This window comes from Phascolarctos cinereus, unplaced genomic scaffold, assembly GCF_003287225.1.
Source record: "Phascolarctos cinereus isolate Bilbo 61053 unplaced genomic scaffold, phaCin_HiC Scaffold_2;HRSCAF=192, whole genome shotgun sequence".
NCBI lineage: Eukaryota > Metazoa > Chordata > Mammalia > Diprotodontia > Phascolarctidae > Phascolarctos > Phascolarctos cinereus.
This window is the reverse complement of record NW_027555625.1, coordinates 362,238,235-362,259,348: the sequence shown is the minus strand read 5'-3', so window position 1 is coordinate 362,259,348 and position 21,114 is coordinate 362,238,235. Positions and strand designations below refer to the sequence as shown.

Here is a 21,114-nt window from a genome sequence, read left to right as displayed (position 1 = left end):
GCTATCGCATCTGATAGTTCTTCTTTATTTCCCTAAAATATTGTTCACATGGGACTGGTGATCTTGAATTTATCAAAAACAGGTAGGAACTCTCTGTTACTTTATTTATTATGAATACTATGTTATTAGCCATTTTTCTTTTCTAGCCCAAGATGGTTCTCCTTGGCAAAGCTAGAGTAGAGTAGATCAGCTTTTTTCTTCATTGTATTCATTGTCATTTCACCTGCTCCAAGCAGCAGTTGCTGTCTTTTCTTGATTCTTCTGTGGCTTAAAAAATTTTTTTAAACCACCTTTCTTATTGTCTTTAGCTTTCTTATTCTCTGATACTGCTTAAAAGTTTATCGGGTGGGTAGGTGGGTGTGGGTGATCTTTTTAGAACATTCCCTTTGTCCCCTTCTTTGATTTTCTTTGAAATTCTTTGCAGAATTTCATTTTTCCTAGTCCTCTACGTCCTTCTGGGCTGAATTTTCCTGTAGATTTTGTTCCCATGGCCTCCTGTGTGTTTTTTTTAGGCTTATAGATCTAAAAGTGTCTGAGTCTGTTGAATCCAACCTCATTTTACAGTGAAAAAAATGAGACTTAAAGAGGTTGTGGCTGCCCAGCATCGTTTGGGTAGTAAGGACTAAATGTGGGTTTTGAATCTAGATTCTTTGACTCTAGAGCCAGTGCTCTTCCATATACTATGCCACCTTCCTGTGAAACCTTTGAATTCTGGAAGGTAGGTCGAACTATGCCCACCTCTTTCCAGGCCTCCCAGCATTTTGCCCCCAGCAACTGTATTGGTGTGAATCAAGTCCATGATAGAATTTCTCCTTGTTGATTCCTTTAACTATAGAAGGATGAAATTATCATTAAAGCCGTTAGGCGGCTCAGGGGATAGAGCGTTGACCCTGGAGTGAAGACCTGAGGTAAATCTGGCCTGAGACACTAACCAACCCTGGGCAAGTCACTTAACTCTGTTTGCCTCAGTGTCCTCATCTGTTAAATAAGCAACTAATTTATGAAGAAGATTAATGACTTCAGTTTAAGTTGAATTTGAAGTGTAAGTTTGGCTGCTGAATTAAATATATCCTGTAGGCAGTTGGACTTTTCCTTAAACATAAGTTAAAAGAATATTAAAATTGTGCTTTTTTTTTTATAAGAAAAATGAGTCTGTTTTCTGTTTCAACCTCAAACAAGGAAGTAGTTACTTTTCTGTCACTAGGAGCCCTGCCTTGTAACACATTTTTATAGTCAAGTATATAAATTTTTTTTTGGAAGTAGTGCTATCAAATATATGAGCAGCCAGGCGGCACAGTGGATAGACTTGCTAGGCCTGGAGTCAAGAAGACTCCTTTTCCTGAGTTCAAATTAGGCCTTAGCCACTTCCTGGCTGTGTGACTTTGGGCAAGTCACTTAAACTTATTTATTTACCTTAGTTTTCCTTGGATCTGGAGAAAGGAAATGGCGAACCACTCCAGTATCTTTGCCAAGAAAACCCCAAATGGGGTCATGGAGAGTCAGACACAACAGAAAACAATATAACAACATCAAATATAGTTCACTTGCAAAATAGACTTTAAGCAGCGCAGCTAAGTCTCGGATACTTCACTGGGCATTTACTTGGTCTCATTTTGGGGGTAGCTCTTTTATGTCTCCAGAGTGTACTCATGACTTGCAGAATTCCTCTAAAGAAGTCAATTTGTAGAGACAGAATCAGTTTGGACTGTATAAATGATCTCTGCAGAGTCTTACAGAATAAAACTCTTAACTTTCTGTGATTTAGGCATCTTCAGTAATTATAGCCACACTAAGTTTCAGAAATAAAGATTTTGTAATATCCTACACGGAAAAAGAGAGTTAACAGAAAACGATACGCTCAAACATGACAAGATCAATATATGATCTCCCTCCTTCCATGCTTCCCTAGTATTCTTACCAAGATTTCTGCTCATACAGAAGAAGAACCTGTTCCATCAGAGAGGTTAGACTATTCGTTCCTCTAGAAGGAAAAGAGTTCAGGATGGGTAGGAAGTCACAGAAGAGCAGCTATAGCAGTGAGATGTGGAGCTTTCGGTAACAAGAAATTCTGACTCTTAGGGGTGTATTATGATGGAATAATAATGTAGGTAGTACCCTCCTTTCCTCACAGTATTTTAGAACTGGAAGAGACCGTATAGATAGATCATATAGCCCATCCTTTACAGAAGAGAAAATTTAGACTCAGGGGATTTATATCTAAGGTCATTCAGCTAATTAGTGATTGAGCCTGAATTAGTATTTCCTGGCTTTTAGAACCCAAGACTTTTTCTACTAGAACATATTGTGTGTTGTGATGGAGAAAACACTAGAGAGGAAGTCAGTAGGTATACTTGTTCCAAGCTGGGTGGGTGGCTTTGAGAATCATTCTATGTAATTTGATCCTTACGTGCAAAATAAGGTTCATGATGATCTGCCCTAATAATTCATGTCAAAGAACTTCGAAAGGTTAAAAAGCCTTACATAAATCTAAAATATTACTCTGCTCCATCATTGGGAAATGAAAGATTAGATTCATCTGAATTTGGAGCTCTTTTATTTAAGCAATAAGTGGAATGTGAGAAGGTATAGAGTAGGATTGGCTCTCAGCCTTTCTTTAGGAGAAGCTATTTTTTAAATTTCCTCAAAACCTTTTGATTCCTGTTGGGACAAAGGAGGAATATGGGAAAGCCTGTAAATGGGGACAGGTAAAATGCTTAAAAGGTGTTTAAGGCCACTCCCTACTACTCCTCCCCATGTTCTCTCTACCCTCAATCTGGAACTGCTATCAGGTTCATTTTTATTGAGTGGTTTGGGAACAAGAGCTGTTCTTTCTGTATTTCCGGATCTAAAATAGGTCTGACAGCACAGTTTGATAACTAATGTTGAATTATATTTGTGACTTTTTTTCCCCTTAGGATTTTGACTTTCTCAGGAAACCTTTTGAATAAGAACAAGTTTACTTCAATAAATGAAGGAGAATAAAGAAAATTCCAGCCCTTCAGTAACTTCGGCAAACCTGGACCACACAAAACCATGCTGGTACTGGGATAAAAAAGACTTGGCTCATACACCTTCGCAGTTAGAAGGACTGGATCCAGCTACTGAAGCCCGGTACCGCCGAGAGGGTGCCAGGTTCATCTTTGATGTAGGAACACGTTTGGGACTGTATCCTATTTCTCCTTAAGAGTTTTTTGTTTGAGTAGGCTTCCCCATACACACACACACTCTCTCTCTCTCTCTCTCTCTCTCTCTCTCTCTCTTCTTGGAACTAAATTAGAAACTGTGGATGAGATTATATGGTGACTTCTTGAATGTGTTTTCAAAAAATCTCTTTGAAGTCTACTTCAAATTTTATTGCAGTAAAGTATTTAGATTAATTCATTGTTTTCTTGGCTCTATGCAGATTTTTCCTTTAACATTCCAGGTTTATCAATTAAATCTGTAGGCTTAACTTTTGAGCACAATGACTACATAAATAGGAAAATGATCTAGCATTAAAATCATAGTTGATTTATTTCTAAAGGAAACATAAGCTTACCTCTTGTCAAAAGCCTATAACTTTGTAATTCTCAGTTTATAATTCTAATATTTAATTATAGCTCCTTTCTGTTTGTGTTAACTTTTGCTGTGGAAAGTCTTTATTTTCCAGGTTGCCTGTTTAAGTAAAATCTTGATTTTGAAAGATTCTTCACTAATGTCCTTAACTAGAACACCAGACACTATGATACCCTGGCTACTGGAATAATTTATTTTCATCGCTTCTATATGTTTCATTCCTTTAAACAATTCCCAAGATATGTAAGTGTCTGTGTTATTTTAATTTGATGTTTCTTGTATTGTTGTCCTTTAATATTTACTTGATGAATGCTTCTTTGTCTTTGTAACTTTGTTCTCCTAATAGAAAGAATAAAAACTCTTATGATGTAGATTGTAGTGGCATTTTAACATTCCTTCCCCTAGCAAATCATTATTCTACTGTGGTATAAGTTATGGTCATATTTGCCTGGGGGCAGAAAAAGGTTTTTTGTATGTGTGTTGCTGAAGATACCTTTTATTAATGCTTCCTTAAACAACATGAACAGAAGCCAGGGAAGTGGCAGTATCCTCATTTTTAATTTTAGTGTGATTAGGATATAGACTAAGATGAATGCCTTTTTGTTTATAGATAAGAACTGCCAAAATAAAAGTAAAATTTAGATTTTACTTTAGGTTATAGAAAAGCTGTTACTACTTGTCTGCCTTTCCCAAGATAGACATTTGGGTTTTTGTGTATTATGAAATCCAGAAAATAATTAAGAAAATTTTGTTAAATGAGCTTTTAAAATCATTTCTTTTGTGCCAAACAATACATTTTTGTTTTATTGTATTGCTTTTTTTAAAAAAAAAAAATAAAGCCAAGAATTAATGAGTCTTAATAAAAGCATCCTTTGAGTACAAGGAAAAAATTTGTTTCCACAGTTATATTTGGCGTTTATTTAGGCAGATTAGTCCAATAAAGTTCATCCAAAAATTTTAAACAATTTGGGAGACTAATCTGCATGTGAGGAACATGTAAAATATTATTCACATCTTTGTTCTCTGAATGAGTAAGAGAGATAGGGCCAGAGTAAACCATTTGCTTTTGTTCCCATAATTATTTACAATGTAATAGTCTTACACTTGTTTTTTTTTTTGTTTGTGTGTTTTTGGTGTGTGTATGTGTGTGTGTTTTGTCTATAGGTGACAGGAGCGTGCTGTCTCTTTTTGGCAGGGAAAGTAGAAGAAACTCCTAAAAAATGTAAAGATATTATCAAAACAGCTCGTAGCTTATTAAATGATGTACAGTTTGGTCAGTTTGGCGATGACCCAAAGGTAAGGTTAATATAACCTTCTTATCCTCCCTCCCCACCAGTACGTAAAAAGCGTTGTAATTACATTAGTGTCATTACACCTTTCACTGACATAGACTGCAACTTTAAGTGCTTTAGTGGATAGTTTCTTAAGTTACCTTGATCAAAAAATTCTTTAGCTGAAATCCGAATTTTCTGGTGATAAGCCTGTCATCCTTACCTAGGATGGTTCTTAGATCACACTTCTGTCTATCCCTTGGTCTGTATTGGACTCATTTTAGGTAGTTTTCATAATTCCACTGAATCTCTCCTTTGCAAATTAGCACCATACCAATTAAACCAAAACTTTCAGTCCTTTTCTCTGATCAGAATTGAAGCTTCTGTAACTTTGGAGATCTTGGGAGTTAGAGGAGCAGTTGTGCAAATAGAGACCATCCTTAGTGTACATGCTAGTGTGCAACAGCAGAATGGCCTACTAATCCTCTTGGAAGAAATCTCCACCATCCTTTTATTTATTTCTATATATATATATATATATATATATATATATATATATATATATATATATATATATATATATATATATATATATATATATATATGTATGTTTGTTTGTTACATTTTTTTATAGTTCCAAACTATTTCCCTTCCTCCCTACCCTGCATCAAAGAAGGCTACCATTTCTCTCTCTCTCTCTCTCTCTCTGTCTCTCTCTGTCTCACACACACACACACACACACTCACACACACCCCAGTACTTCTACTTATCATTTCTTTCTCTGGGGGTGGCTAACATCTTCCTTTGTAGTTGATTGAGTATTTATATTACTCAAAATAACTTAGTTTTTCAGTTCTTCGAATAATATCACCATTACTGCATACAACATTTTCTTGGTTTTTCTCATTTCAGTCTTCATTATTTCATGCCAGTTTTTCCATGTTTTTCTAAAATCAGTCAGCTCAGCATTTCTTATAACACAGTAGTATTCCATTACAACCATATACCACAGCTTGTTCAGCCATTCCTGAATTGATGGCCATCCCCGCAGTTTCCAGTTTTTTGCCGCCACAAAGAGAGCTGCTATAAATATTTTAGAACGTAGAGACTTTTTTATTTTTCCCTGATCACCTTGGGAAATAGACCAAATAGTGGTATTGTTGGGTCAAAAGGAATGTACAGCTTTATAACTCTTTGGGCATAATTACAGATTTTTCTCCAAAAATGGTTGTATCATTTCACAGTTCCACCACCAGTCCCATTTTTTCCACATGTCATCCAACATTTTTCATTTTTCTCTTCTGTCATTGTAGCCAATCTGATAGGTATGAGATATCTCAAAGTTGTTTTAATTTGTGTTTTTCTAATCAATAATGGTTTAGAGCATTTTTTCATATAACTATATATAGTTTTGATTTCTTCTTTGAAAAACTGCTTGTTCATATCCTTTGACACTTATCAATTAGGGATGACTCATATTCTTATAAATTTGACAGAATTCTTTATATATGTGAGATATAAAACCTTTATCCAAGAAATTGTCTATAAAAATTTTTCCCCCAATTTTCTACTTTCCTTCTAACCTTGACTATGTTGATTTTATTTGTACAAAACCTTTTTCATTTAATGTAGTCAAAATTATCTATTTTATATCTCACAGTGCTGTCTTATTTCTTACTTATTGATAAATTCTTCTCTCCGTGAGTCTGATAGGTAATATACTCCATGTTCTGATTTTCTTAGGATATCTCCCTTTATATGTAGGTCGTGTATCCATTTTGACCATATCTTGGTAAATTGTGTAAGATAGTGATCTGTGCCTGATTTCTGCCAGACTGCTTTCCAGTTTTCTCAACAATTTTTTACCAGATAGTGAATTTTTATCCCAAAAGCCTGAATCTTTACATTTGTTAAACACAAAGTTAATTACTATAATCATTTGCTATTATGTATTGTATGTCTACTCTGATCCACCAGATCACTACTATCTCTTTATTTCTTTCCCTACCTGCATATTATAGTGAATTAACTAAGGGCCTCCTGCCCCAAGTCTTTACAAACTTCTCAGAAATTTTTCCACTTAAATCCATTTAGCTAGATATCTTAATTATTTTAATTCATTTACAGAAAGAAAATAAAGTGGTATGGCAAAATTCTTCTCCTATTGCTTTTTGATTTAAGATAATCTTAAGTACCAGATACAGATTCTTTTTCCCCTCTCCCCTACTCCTCTGTGCCTTTAGAGCCTTCTAGGAAAGTTATCTCCTTAAATCTCTAGAGACTGGCTTCAGGTTTGTTTAAGAACTGAGCATTTTCTTTCACTTTTCAGGGAATAAAGAGGGGTGATAGTGGGATATTTTGTGCACCAAAAAGTCTACTTATCCTAAAAACCCACTAGGATATTCCAGTGTTTTCAAACCACATTTTCATGAATATTTAATGCCTAGTAAACAGATTTCTTTTGAGTTAATTTCTGCAAAAGGGAAATCTTTTACTTCATTTTCTCTCTCTACACTCCCAGCCTGGACAGAATTAGGAGCATAAATATGAAAAAAGGGTCCCAGTCTTTTTCCTGTGAATTCTTGAAACAAATTTCCCATTAAAAGTTTAATGAAAGGATCAGTGGAAGTCCCTATTTTGCAAGAAAGTGAGGTCAGCATCAGAATTGCAGTAACCACAGACAGAGCTGATTTAAGTTTTAAGTTTCAACAGTTAACTTAAGCATAAGCAATATTTCCATTTTAAATTCACCCCAGAGTCAAAGATGTTATATGTAGGCCATTTCTATGTTAATATATATATTTCTTTTCAGAATTTAACCATACTAGTGCTCCCATATCAGGAGTAGATTCGATCAGGAATAATTTTACTTCCAAATTTACAGGCAATTGCCAAAAATCCCCTGTGGTCGGGATTTGACCAGAGTTAACTTGAGGGATCCCATAATGGTCACTGACCACTTAAGGCAGAATTGAGATTTATATCATTATAGACAGAGGTCCTTCCTTCCACTTGAGGATTACGTCAGACCAGATCAAGACTGCCCAGTAGTCAAGACAGTGCATTATTTAAATGACAGCCAGTCAAACTGTCAAGTCAACCTGACAGATCCCCCCCAAAACAATTTCTGACTCCCCAGTTTAGGATTGGGGTTTATTTCATATTTGTATTCTTTAACCAGACCAGACTGTAAGAGACTCCAAAATTGATATCTGATTACTCAAGGCAAAGATAAGATTTTTGTCAGATTTTTAACCAGACCTAACCAGGACTGCTTAGGAATTTAGACAGGGAGGTTAGCCAACACAGTACAATACTAATAAATGACAGTCAGACAAGTCTCTTGCTTATTTGCCTGTGAGTAAATTAGGTGAAAGGTCACAGGGCTTGGAAAATTCCTAGTCCTAGCCCAGATATTCCCCAAGAAAAAGGATTGAGGGAGTAGGCTCTTCTCTTTAGACCTCAGAATTTCTCAGCCCAGCCCTTATTTTCAACTCCTGAAGACAGAGACATAGATATGGCTGTGGTTTGAGCATTCCAGAATTCAACAGTTTGTGTCTGATTGATTACTCAGGGGCAAGAGATAAACAAAGACAAGTACATAGGAAATTTCTCTGTAAATTTCCTAAAAGAAATAACAACTTTACCAGTTTCATGCCAAGAAACCTGCCTAGGTAAATTTTACCTTGTACACTCTAGATGCCATCAGGGCTGGAAAATTCAATCTTGATCCAATCTGTCTGTCCCTTAAAATGGTCACCATTTTGACATAAAAAAGATCCAAGGATTTGTTCATAGGTACTGCTGCCAGTCATACTTATCAACATAGAAAAGCATTTCAGTAACTGGTGTATTATATGCTTGGAGCATAGCTCCATGGTATACAAAATCATTGGGCCTTGAGCCTCAGTTTCAGCAACTTTATATAGATCTTAGTTACATAAGCAACACATACAATGGAATTTTACAGGGAGCAGAAGATATTTGTACACATATAATATATGCATCAAATAAACACATCAGAGAATAGATAGCAGAAGAGGAAGCTCTTCATCAGTGAAAATCATAAACTGGTTAGTAAACGTTAGGAATATAACTGGAATTCGCAGACTAACCATTAACTATGGTTATTTATAACTATGCCTAGTTATTTGACATGCTTATCTTAAGTAAATAAAGCTGAATGAGAAATTCTGTCACTAACCAGTTAATCGCTATAAACCAGCTAAACATTGGAGCTAAAAGTTTGATGTCAAGCTAAATTCTTCACACCCTAACTTGTAATGTTTCTTGCTGTCTCAAGCAAATGGTGGCAACAGAGGCAAACCAGAAAAATTATCTTATACCGATATATCTGTATGTTGGGACAGAGCCGACTGCTGCTTCCTAGAGACAGAAGCCAGGAATGTAGAGTCGAATATCTGGGGTTTTCATTATCCATAGGTGATTATCAGAAATGACAGGTAGTAGAGCCATACCCTGGTTAACTTCTGAAATCAAGCTAACAAACCTTGCTGACAGAAGTTGATTCTCCTTTAGATATCAAGTAGCATCAGATATGGCAGTTTCTGTCACCCAAATTAACATGGATCACTTAGCTTTTGTAAGCAATTTAAATATAATTATATGATAGGTCTTTATTCTGGCTTGAGGTACTCCCTGCTCATGTCATATTGACTTAGAAAATCACAATTTAACATTATCTCTGTTGTATTATTTTTATTTATTTTGTTAAACATTTCTCAGTTACATTTTAATCTTCTTTTTTGAGTTGCTTGAGTTTAACACCTCTGCTCTAAGGGACTACTAAGAAGTGAGACATGTGGAAGTATCCATTTTTAAGGGTCTATTATCTAGAAAATGATTTTCATTCTTGTGTCTTTGGGTGAATCAACCTGACCTCTCTGCCTATTTTTCTTCATTAGTGAAATGACAGTATTATGTCCTCACTAAGCCATTAATACCTTGCTAAGTATGTGGCAATTTGGATTTAATTTAAAACGTGAGAAACGAGTGATCCACCCCAAAGAGATCAAAGGAAAAAATTAAAAGTCTTATAGACACAAAAATATAGGAGCTCTTTTTATGGTAGCCTCAAACTGGAAACTAAAGAACTGCCCACTTTTGAGGACATGGCTAAATGAACTATGATAGATTAGTGCTATAGAATATTGTTGTACCATAAGACATAATGAAATGGACAGTTTCGGAAAAAACTGGAAAGACATTTGTGAAATGATGCAGAACAAGGAGAACAATTTATTCAGTGACAGCAATATTATAGACCAAAAATTGTTTAGAACTCTGATCAGTGCAGTGATAAACCACAAGTCCAATGAACTGATGATGAAGAGTGCTACCTACTTTCTTCAAGACTTGAAATGCAAAATGATATGTTTGCATTTTGGGACATGGCCGGTGCAGGAATTTGTTTTGCTGGAATATGCATGTTTATTATGAGGTTTTTCAGTTGTTGCTGCTGCAGTTTTTAATTATTCTGGGGTGAGGAGGTAATAAATACTTGTAAAAATAGAAAAGGGTTAAAAAAAAAAGGAAAAAGAAATCCCGTAAATGCTTTGAACTAGGAAGATGTTAGAAAACAATGTAATAGTACTTTTTGTAGTTATCAGTTATTATGTCTACTTTGAAAGTAACTAAAGTTGACTAAGTTCCTTGCTCTTATGTAAATTATAAACAGAAATAGTCAACTCTACATGAAATTTTAATCCATTTTTGGATGAAGGGTTAATAACGAGTATACACTTTTATCAGGACGATTTCAAGCTTTAGGAACATGGTGTATGTGACTGTTTTATTTTTAAAGAGTTGTAGGACACTGGATACTTTGCCAGTTATAGGCAAAATGTTGCACCTGCTAACATTCGTAACACAAAAAGAAGTCAGACACTATCATCTTGTAATTCTATCTAGTTTGCAGGTGGCTGACGATAGATTATGAGATCAGGACATTTAGTAATAGGAGGCAGTTTCTAAATTTAGAGGAATTTTGAAGCCACTGGAAACAAGTGGTGACAAAGCAATAAAATAAAATCTTAGCGTAACATTTTTATACCATACAAATATTTTTTGAAGCTCCTAATTTTTTTTAAGCTTTAAATGGGAACTTGAAACATGGGGCTTACTGTTTGGAATAATTCAAATAACTACAATCTAAAATGCATTTCCTTCCACCTGTTAATAATGTATAAAAAAATAGAATCTGAAGTGTAACTTAGCTTATAGATATAACTCTTCTGTGTTAAATTAGTGGTTTCCTACACTTAGAAATCATGACATTTATCTTATTATTTGATGTATCTTTAGAATGTCTTTCACATATATGTGTGTGTACATACGTACATATATCATGGGTGCTCAAGAAATTTTGCTTATTGACTGTTCATTATCTGAAACCCTTAATTTTTCATTACTGTTAGTAATAGCCAATTCTAATAGACCACATCTGTAAAATCAGAAAATGAAATCATTGAGAATTTTAGCAGAACATGATACAACATTCACGCTAATGCTTTGCCGTATGTAGTATATATTCTTGCTTGTTTAAAAATGTCATGCAAAGCTTGTTTTTATACAGCATCATTAAAGAGATTGAATTTTTTTCATCAGTTACAGTACTTTACATGAGTATACATGCATGCACAGATACATACAGCAGCCTTACTATAGCAGTATCCTTCCATGTGAGCTTACTTCATAGGTACATTACCTGATAGCAGTGTCCCCTTGATATGTCAGTAACTAAATCACCATGTACAGACCTGCTCAATTTAGGTCTGTGATTTCTAGGGAGGTCTTTATCTCTTAATACATATATAATGTATTCCAAGTAATTGCAGAATTTGGAAGTTAAATAACTGATAAAATTGGACATTACCCAAAGCCTATCAAATTAAAGAATTTTGAGGCTGAAGTGCATATATCCTAGTGTCTGTTAATGAATTATGATATTGCTGCTGCTATCTCGTAGACATTGCTCTCTTTCTCCTTTATGGTTGTGAGGTTCAGAGCAGCCTAGGTCCCTTGGAATGCAAAAAAAAATTCTTTGTGTAGCCCAAGAGAAGGGAGTATTAGAATGAAAACGAGTTGTCAGTGGAAGAGCATGGGTGCTTGAGTCCATGATATTGTAAAATATTATGTGTGATAAAAGCCTCAAAGCAAATGTAAACTATAAACTTGATATTAATGTTAAGAGGGTCAGAGATTTAGAGCATTAAAGGAGGTCATCTAATCCAAATACCTCATTTTATTCATGTGATGGGAGATAAAATGACTTGCCCAAAGTCACTCAGATAGCGAGTAACAGAGATGAGATTGAAGTCCAGTTCCTGGGACTCCAAATCCAGCTCTACCATTCTACTCCAACTGTGTTTGTTTAACATTCTTTATGTATGAGGTCAGATGTTGTCACATTGCTTTCATTACCAGAGGTTTTCAATTATATAGGATAGATCTCTTGATTAGAAAGAATGGTCTGTTTAAAATTGTAGATGTTATTCAACTTTCTAGTCCAGTGTATAAGCTAACTTATCCAGTGTTTGTTTTTCCCTATCCAGTTCTTCAGGAGGTACATAAATTACTTATGGTCAGAATTTAGGTGTTAAAAGCATAACTAGAGGGGCAGCTAGGTGGCGCAGTGGATAGAGCACTGGCCCTGAAGTCAGGAGGACCTGAGTTCAAATGCAGCCTCAGACCAAACACTTGACACTTACTAACTGTGTGACCCGGAGCAAGTCACTTAACTTCAGTTGCCTAAAAATAAAAATTAGAAAAAACCATGACTAGAGATAATTAGAAAACTTAATTTTCAAGCTGTATTGAGGTGTGATTGTAAAGAGTATCATAATGTCCTTGGGGGTTTTGGTGTGTTTTGTCTTAGGAAGAAGTTATGGTTCTGGAGAGGATCTTATTACAGACCATAAAGTTTGATTTGCAAGTGGAACATCCCTACCAGTTCCTCCTCAAATATGCCAAACAGCTCAAAGGTAAAAGAATCAGTGTTTTTGCTAAACAGAATTTTATAATTCAGAATTCAAGTACAGCTCCCTTTTGACTTTGTGGGCTTAATTGGATTAGCACTTGGTGGCACTCTTTCATTTTCTGTTTCTCAAATAAAAAAAAACCCATAGAAGTAAAGGAAATGGGATATAGTGGAAAAAGTTATGTATTTGGAATTAAGAAACCACTGTTATATTCTCAGCTCTGACACTAACTACCTGAACAGCTATAGCCGAGTGACTTCCCCTATCTAGACCTCAGTTTCCTTGTTTGTAAAATAGAGTGATATTTGCTTTATTGACCTCATTAGGGTTGTAAGGATCAAATGGACTAATATGTATGAAATACTTTGTGCTATAATATTAATAGATCACTTTTAGACAGCACTCTACAGTTTATATTGTTTTTCTCACAACAGTCTTGGTAAGTGGGTATCGTTTTTTGGGGTTTTTCGGTACAGATTTGTGATTTTGTTGATGTGGGAATCCCCCACAACTTAGAGTTTTAGAGAGTTGCCTGGTACGCTGAGAGATTAAATGACTTCCTTAGGATGACTTAGCCACTGTTTTTCTGGGATAGCACTTGAATCCAGGTCTTTCTAACTCGGAGGCCAGCTTTCTTCACCATGCAGTATTGCTTCTTATATCTTAACTTTAAAGTTTACAAAGTGTTTTCTTCAAAATAATCTTTGATATACTATAGTCAATTCAAATCATCATTTCAGTGCTTACGATGTGTCCAGCACTGGGCAAGCAAAAAAAGGCAAAAATAGACCCTGCCCTCAAGGAACTTATTTTCTGTTGGGAGAATAACATGCTAACAGCTATGTTCATGCAAGACGTAGGGTAAATTGGAGGTAATTTCAGAAGGAAGGCACTAACATTGAAGGGGACCAGGAAAGGCTTCTCACAAAAGGTAGGATTTGAGCTGAGATTTGAATGCAGCTGGGAAACCAGAAGTTAAGAGACAAGTAGGCAGAGCATCTTAAGCATGGGGTGCATTCAGTAAAAAGGCACAGAGTCAGGAGATATAAGGTAGTATGCTGCTAGATGATAGAGGATTTGGAGGAGAGTGAAGTGTAAGAAGAATGGAAAGGTGGAGAAGCGGTCAGGTTGTAAAATGACCTTAAAAACCAAACAGGACTTTATGATTTGATCTTGTAGGGAATAGAGAACTACTGAACTTTACTGAGGAGTAAACATCATGAGACTTTAGGAAGATAATTTCACCAGGTGACTAGAGGATGAACTGAATTGGGGAGAGGTAGTATTAGCCCTATATTAAAAATGAGATACAGACTTCTGGAAGACAGGCCTTCAACTGGAAATCTGCTGTTCTATCTGCTATATCATATAAATCAAATTTGTTTCTGTTTGGTGGTGATAGTAGAGACAGATTATCTGCCTGCCTCCAAATATGACAGTTGCTTTGTAAATTTCCTGATAGTACTTTGGATTTACAGACTCCATTTCTTTTACAAAATTCATTGGAAATTTTTTAGTAAAAGGGAAAATTAGAAAATAGTCTACAGTAATTACATTACATAAATATATTAATCTTCCACAAGTTTTATTTTTTTAAATAGATTCAGTATAGTGAAAGGAAAAGATAAAAACATAAACAGGAATTGCTCCTACTTAAAATTTTAATTATTCCTTGCCTATCTGGCAGTTAGGGATTTTTTGCTCTTTGTATGTGGTATTCCCTATTTGAACAATACTTCACTTTTGTTGAGACACTCACTGAGCACTTAGAACTTTTCCCCCCATATTTTTATTAACTTATTCCTTTTCTTTTATTAGGTGATAAAAACAAAATTCAAAAATTGGTTCAAATGGCATGGACATTTGTAAATGACAGGTAAATTTTACCAGTATATTAAAAAATGTAGTATAAATATGATATATAGTCTAAGTTTTTAATAATGGGTTTGAATAATCTAATTCATGACATCTAGAACTACATATTTAAGAACTCTTAGGAACTAGATCATTCTTGATAGTGGCTTTAGAGCAAAAGTTCTTAACTTAGCTTCCATAAAGCAGGGAGTCCATGACACTGAATTTGTTAAAAACTCCTATTTTAGAGCCATGTTAGGTTAAACAACTCACTGTGTTTAGCTTTTCATAAAAGGGCATTTTTTTAATGTTAGCTCTTTTATTATAATTACTTAAAGGAGTATATTGATAAATTTAGGAAGCTGAAAGGTGGCTCTAAAATCAAGATTTTTTCCCTTATGCTTATCTCACTTTCCGTAATTTATGCATTTTACTTATCTTGGTATTGAATTCGTTTTAGTAAGACAACATGGATACTACCTCTTCTGTAGTGGTGGGGGACTGGTTTCTGTACTATTACATATGCTGTCAGACATAGTTGGTGTATTGCTTGGTTTTGATGAGTGACTTTTTTTTCTTTTTTAATCATTGTTACAAGGACTGACTCAGTGGGTAGGTGATGGATTAGGGGTGTATTTGGAAGTGAATGCAATGTAAAAATAATACATTGATAAAATAGGATAAAGATGTCTAAAAGAAAATTACAGAAATATAATTGCTTCCTAAGTGGTTATAAATGTTTTACCACTGGCGGTATCCTGTGAACTTTGGATATAGTTATGTGACTAACTGCATTTAAAATGGCTCTCTTTCTTTACTGTCCTAGCTTGTGTACTACATTATCACTGCAGTGGGAACCTGAGATCATAGCAGTAGCAGTCATGTACTTGGCAGGCCGTTTATGCAAATTTGAAATACAGGAATGGACATCAAAACCAATGTACAGGAGATGGTGGGAACAGTTTGTTCAAGATGTACCTGTGGATGTACTAGAAGGTACTGTAAACGTGGCCATAGTTGATAGTGGTCTCAGTCAAACTTGACCAAAGCTGCCTTTTCTTTTAAAAGGCTTAAATTGAATTAGCCTTATTTTCATCTCTTTCCCTTTCTGTCTCTCTTTCTCTCTGAAATACACACACATCCCCTGTGAACTTCAGAGGAAGCTAGAACTAGATAATACTAGAGCTGGATTGCAGCTTCAGTATTTAATCCAGCTTCCCCAATTTCCAGATGAGGTCCAGAAAGGTTCTTTGCCTCTCTGTTGGTGGACAGTGGTGTGAGGCTGGGAAGAAAATGAAATCTGTAGTTGTTAAAAGGCACACAAAAGGATAATGGTCTTGATTTTATATCTTTAAACACGAACTTTATTTGAGATATCAACTTAAGATGAGCTTGATCTTTGTATTTTTCTTAGACATTTGCCACCAGATCCTGGATCTCTATTCACAAGGAAAACAGCAGATGCCTCATCATACCCCTCATCAATTGCAGCAACCACCATCTCTTCAGTCAACACCTCAAGTGCCCTCAGTACAACAGTCACAGCAATCTCAAAGTTCTGAACAGTCACAGCCACAACAGAAGGAGTCCCAGCAGACAGCACAGCAGCAGCAACAGCAGCAAGCACAACAATCTAAGAAACCATCTCCTCAGCCGAGCCCTCCCAGGCAGGTTAAACGATCAGTGGTAAGTTCTGGTTATTGTTGAAATGGAGAAATTCTTTTGCCTTTCCTGTTCCCCCAAATCCATCTTTGTTGCCATTTAAAATGGTGGTGACAGCCTTAAAATCATTATTTTACTCAATATTAATTTAGAAACCTAAAGCTAATGGGTGAGTAGATATTCAGATTATAGACTTCATAGTTGTAAGGGACTTAAAAGCTATATAGACCAACCCTCTCATTTTATAGATGAGTAAACTGAAGCCCTGAAAGGGTAAGTAACTTACCCAAGGTCACATAGATAGTGGAAGAGGCAGGACTTGAATCCAAATTCCAGAGCCATTGTTCCTTCTGTTGTGAAAGAGCTATCTAACTATTCAAAATTCATTCAGGTTTACAGGTCCAGACAGACTTCTTCCTAGGGTACTGACTGATGTGAATGAAAAACCATGTCATTATTCTTTAAGAAATCCTGAAGAGAGAGAAAGATGCCAAAACACTACAGACAATAGAGTGACTCTTTTCAGAACTGAGAAAGGAGAAAGGGGGACAGTCCTGAAAACTATAGGTTCTATTATCCTTAAATGGATAATAAAACATGGCTTGTAAGCATTTACTGAAGAAAGAGGCGATTGGTAGAAATTAACATGAGAATCAACTTTTCATATTAAACCAAACCTATTTCTTTTGAGAATTTCCAGCCTGAGTTATCAGATTTAGGCTATATATGTATTTCATGTTTGTATTCCAGCAAGCTGTTTGATAGTCTCTTATGGTGGTTTTGTGAACAGAAAGGAAAAACGTAATTGAGTGCAAACAGTTAAATGGATCAGCAGCTGCTTGAATAACGGTACCAAACATACCAAATGACAAAGCACACTGATATTATCCTGGAAGAAATTCTCTACTCTCAAATTATAATTATGTACTTTGTCCTGTCCAACATTTATTCCCCATTACTAAGGACATCAGCTTATTTTGAGAAAGAAAGGTTTTTCATGGAACCAAGAAATGTGAAAGATGGAAAGGATGTTAGCATCTACCTCCTTATTACTATACAGAAACTAATTAGTTATCTGTTTCTAGAATAACTATATGTAATATAATTAACTGTAATAACTAATCAGTTACCATTTTTGTTTCCTCTACAGTGCTTAGGGGATAATACCTTATATATTTCAAGACATTTATTGAAGGGAAGGAGGGAGAGGAAGGGACTAAGAATAGTGCCTACTGTGTGCCAAGAATGGTGCAAAGCACTTTACAAATATTATCTCGTTCGATCCTCAAACATCCCTGGGAAGTAGATATTGTTATCCCTTTTTACAATTGAGAAAACTGAGGCAGATCGACTAAATGACCCAGGGTTATACAACTATTAAGTGTCTCAGGCTGGATTTGAATTCAAGCCTTCTTGACTCCAGGTCTAGTGATCTATCTACTGTATCACCTAACTTCCTTAAATTCAATTTTAATCAATTAAGTGATTAAATATTAAAATGCCAGAAATATACTTAACAAATTTCCAGGTGACATGAATCTGGACAAAAGGTATAGGCTGAAAATTAGACTATAAAATAAAATAAAATTTTCTCCATATTATTCTGATCTCATTGTAGATATTCCTTCCATTGATTCAGTTTGCAATTTATTCATGCCTACCCATCCTGTGTGACTTCATGACCATGTCACTCCATAGGTTCTCTGCTAAGGACTCACACAGTATGCTGTGGGCCTCCTTCACATTCTCTTGACATTTTGAAGGTAACTAGTGAAGCATATGAGCTGTGTATTAGTTATCCTTCCCTTAATGCATAAGAGGGATAAATGAAGAGTCATGCATTTTTTATTTCACAGAAAAACAACAACACGAAATTTACAAATAAAGAGAAGGAAACCTGGTATACCAGGAATTGTTAGTTGATCTTTGAGGTGACAGTGTGAAGAGGAGGCTAGAAACAGCTGGCAATCATAGCATGCATTAGTAGAAAGGTATTTATCCAGAGCAAGGAAAGTAATTGGCATGATATCATTGTTTTCTATATTTGTCTCACCATGTCTAGAGGATTATGTACCTAATAGGAGCCTTAGATAGAGATTTTGATTACTATCTTCAGATATTTTTAAGGGCTTTCACTTCTCTGTAGTTCTAGGAACTAAAACTAGAAGCATTGTCTGGTAGATTTTGGTTGAGTTTAAGAAAGAAGCTTCTAACAGTTAAAAGTGGAGCTGCTCCATATATAAGTAAGCTCTCTGTTAGGCTCAGGGTCTTCAAGGACAGTATAGATAAGCACCTGTCAGATTTTTCGCAGAATTTCATAGTTACAAGAGATCTTGGAGGCCATCTCATCTAACCTAGAGTTGAATAGGATCTACTCAACATTCCTCACCACTAGTTATCTGGCTTCTATTCAAGCATTCTTAAGCATAAGATTGACAGTAAGTCATAATAATAATAACAATAAGATTGTTGAAGTAAAAAGTAAATTCTGCAATTTAATCAGAGATGCATTAAATTATAAAAGTTGGAAGAGACTCTGGGTTTGATCTAGTCCAGCCCCTTAATTTTCTGTCTTAACAAGCCCTGAAAGATTAAATAACTTAAAATCAAGCCATGCCTCCTTCAGTTTTTTCATTCTAAAAATAACTACCCCAAAATCAGTATTTGTGGTGAGATATTCAAAAATAAATATTAATACTTACTTATACATCTACATTTCTCAATGTATCCCTTATACATTGTCCCTTATAACAAAAAATTTGAAAGAGAAAAAAAGCAGCTTGCCAAAACTAACCAACGTGTTGAAGTTTGACATTATTGTTAGGGCTGCACATTCTTAGTCCTCCAGGATCTCTCTACAAAGAAATCAGAGGAAGTGCCTCTTCATATCTCTTCTTTGGAATCAAGCTTGCATTCTTGTAGTTTTTAGTTTTCCCATTGAAGTCTGAGAAAAAATGTATTATGGCAGTTGTCTTCTATGACTATTTAAGAAGTGATTAAAAGTTCCAATGACAAACCTTTTAAAGGTTATAATGCAGGGGTAAAATAAACATTACACAGGTGATACTTACCATGTTTCTTCTTTATAGCTGATGTACATGTGATCAGATTTGTTGGATTTGTAAAGCTAGAGAAACTGACAACTCACAATTTTCACATTTTTGTGTCTAGTTTAAGTAAATGTATTCTCTTGGTACTTGTAAAGGCACTTTCTGAATTGGGAGGAAGGTGGACTAAATAATTAATTCCTTTTATATAATACCATGTGATTTATTGAGTGCTTTATTTATTGCATTCTTATGAGAACATTGGCAAGTATTATCCCTGTTTTGCAGATGAGAGAAGTTGCATGATTTGATCAGAGCTGAAACTCAAACCCAAGTCTCCTCACTCCAAGAGTGGTGCATTTGCCACTGTGCCATACTGTATTTGTTTATCTTCAGAAGTCCCTACCAGATTTTCTGGCACTTAATTCATCATACTAATTCAAAAAATGGTAGTACTATATACCTTCCAGTGCAGGAATCTATTTAATTTGATATTTAAAATAATATTTCATTAAATTAAATTCATGTAATGTAGCTTCTAAAATAATCACTAGTGAAGTAAACTATCCTTGAACTTCGTGTAGGTGAGTATATTGGGTAAGAGTTGACCACAATTTTGTTCTTAGAAAAATCAATAAATTTGGTCTAATCCAAATTGAAATGGAAGAATAAAATAGGAAAGAACACACTATTATCTGCTGGAACCCATCATCAGCCAGATGTTAGTCTTACATAAATCACAGTAGGTTTTTCTAATAGATTAATCTGGGTAAAAAATATATCTGTGATCTTTTCTCTGTGGTTTTGATTTTGTTCATTACTAGTAATGGTTAAATCCTTTTCTCGCCCATCCATAAGCCAGGTTCTTAGTTAACATTTTAAAACTTTATTTTATTAGGTTGTTTCTCCTAAGGAAGACAACAAGACAACAGGTAATCTCATTTGTTTTAATATTTAATTTTTACTGTATTCAAAATGCCTGTGTCTCAAATATATTGCTTCTTCTGAAAACATTTTTTCTTTCCAGGACAGTAATAACCCTAAACTTTGAATACCAGGGGCCTGAAGTTATTTCTTTTTCCCTTCCTTTGAGTTTGCATTCTACTAGTGAAGACATTTAATAAGAAAAGCAGCAGGGTTCTGTAATGGGAGACAAGATAAATGTGTACTTAGTAATAAACTAGCTAATAAAAGTCACGTTAAAAATGCTTAAATATTTTTGTGCCCAAATTTTGTGTGTTTGAACTAACTCGGTGTTCTCTGCTTAGTTATGCCATTTCATGAACTAATGAAAGACAGGTTAAGGGCTTCAAAGTATTAAAAGTGAGCCAGCTAAATCTCAGAGATAGGGGGAATTAGGATGCTAGAATACAATGAATAGGAGTATTGCTTAACAAAATTGTGTAGCAGTCCTCCCACTATGAGCTCAACAGGCCAGCCCTTGTATTAGACTCCTGATTCCAGCTGTACAATTTCTTTAGGATGTGAAATTTTTATCAGGAGTTCATAGAGGAATCTCTAAAATTATGAAGAGACTGAGAAGTGTCTGGAATAATTTATTTCTCATTTGTTCCACATTGTCATGGAATGAAGTGCTCCATAGTTAGTAAAATCTGAGAGACCTGCACCGCTTTGGGCTTCAAAACTATTTAAAATTTTTGATATATTGGATGAAAATCTTTCTAAAATAAATGATATGCTTCTTAACAGTCATAAATAACGCT

The 21,114-nt window shown here is 35.1% G+C and overlaps 1 protein-coding gene across 6 annotated transcripts in view; it reads left to right on the top strand.

Annotated features, from left to right (window-relative positions):
• CCNK (cyclin K) overlaps positions 1–21,114 on the top strand; it is a 39,982-nt gene that overhangs the window by 7,724 nt on the left and 11,144 nt on the right. For all 6 annotated transcript variants that reach the window (XM_021007305.2, XM_021007306.2, XM_021007301.2 and 3 more), the window contains exons 2-9: positions 2,916–3,165; positions 3,717–3,798; positions 4,720–4,851; positions 12,725–12,830; positions 14,646–14,703; positions 15,508–15,677; positions 16,096–16,367; positions 20,289–20,322. In XM_021007305.2, the coding sequence (XP_020862964.1) occupies positions 2,969–3,165; positions 3,717–3,798; positions 4,720–4,851; positions 12,725–12,830; positions 14,646–14,703; positions 15,508–15,677; positions 16,096–16,367; positions 20,289–20,322 (1,051 nt within the window). In that variant the 5' untranslated portion in view covers positions 2,916–2,968. The remainder of the gene's footprint in view (positions 1–2,915; positions 3,166–3,716; positions 3,799–4,719; positions 4,852–12,724; positions 12,831–14,645; positions 14,704–15,507; positions 15,678–16,095; positions 16,368–20,288; positions 20,323–21,114) is intronic.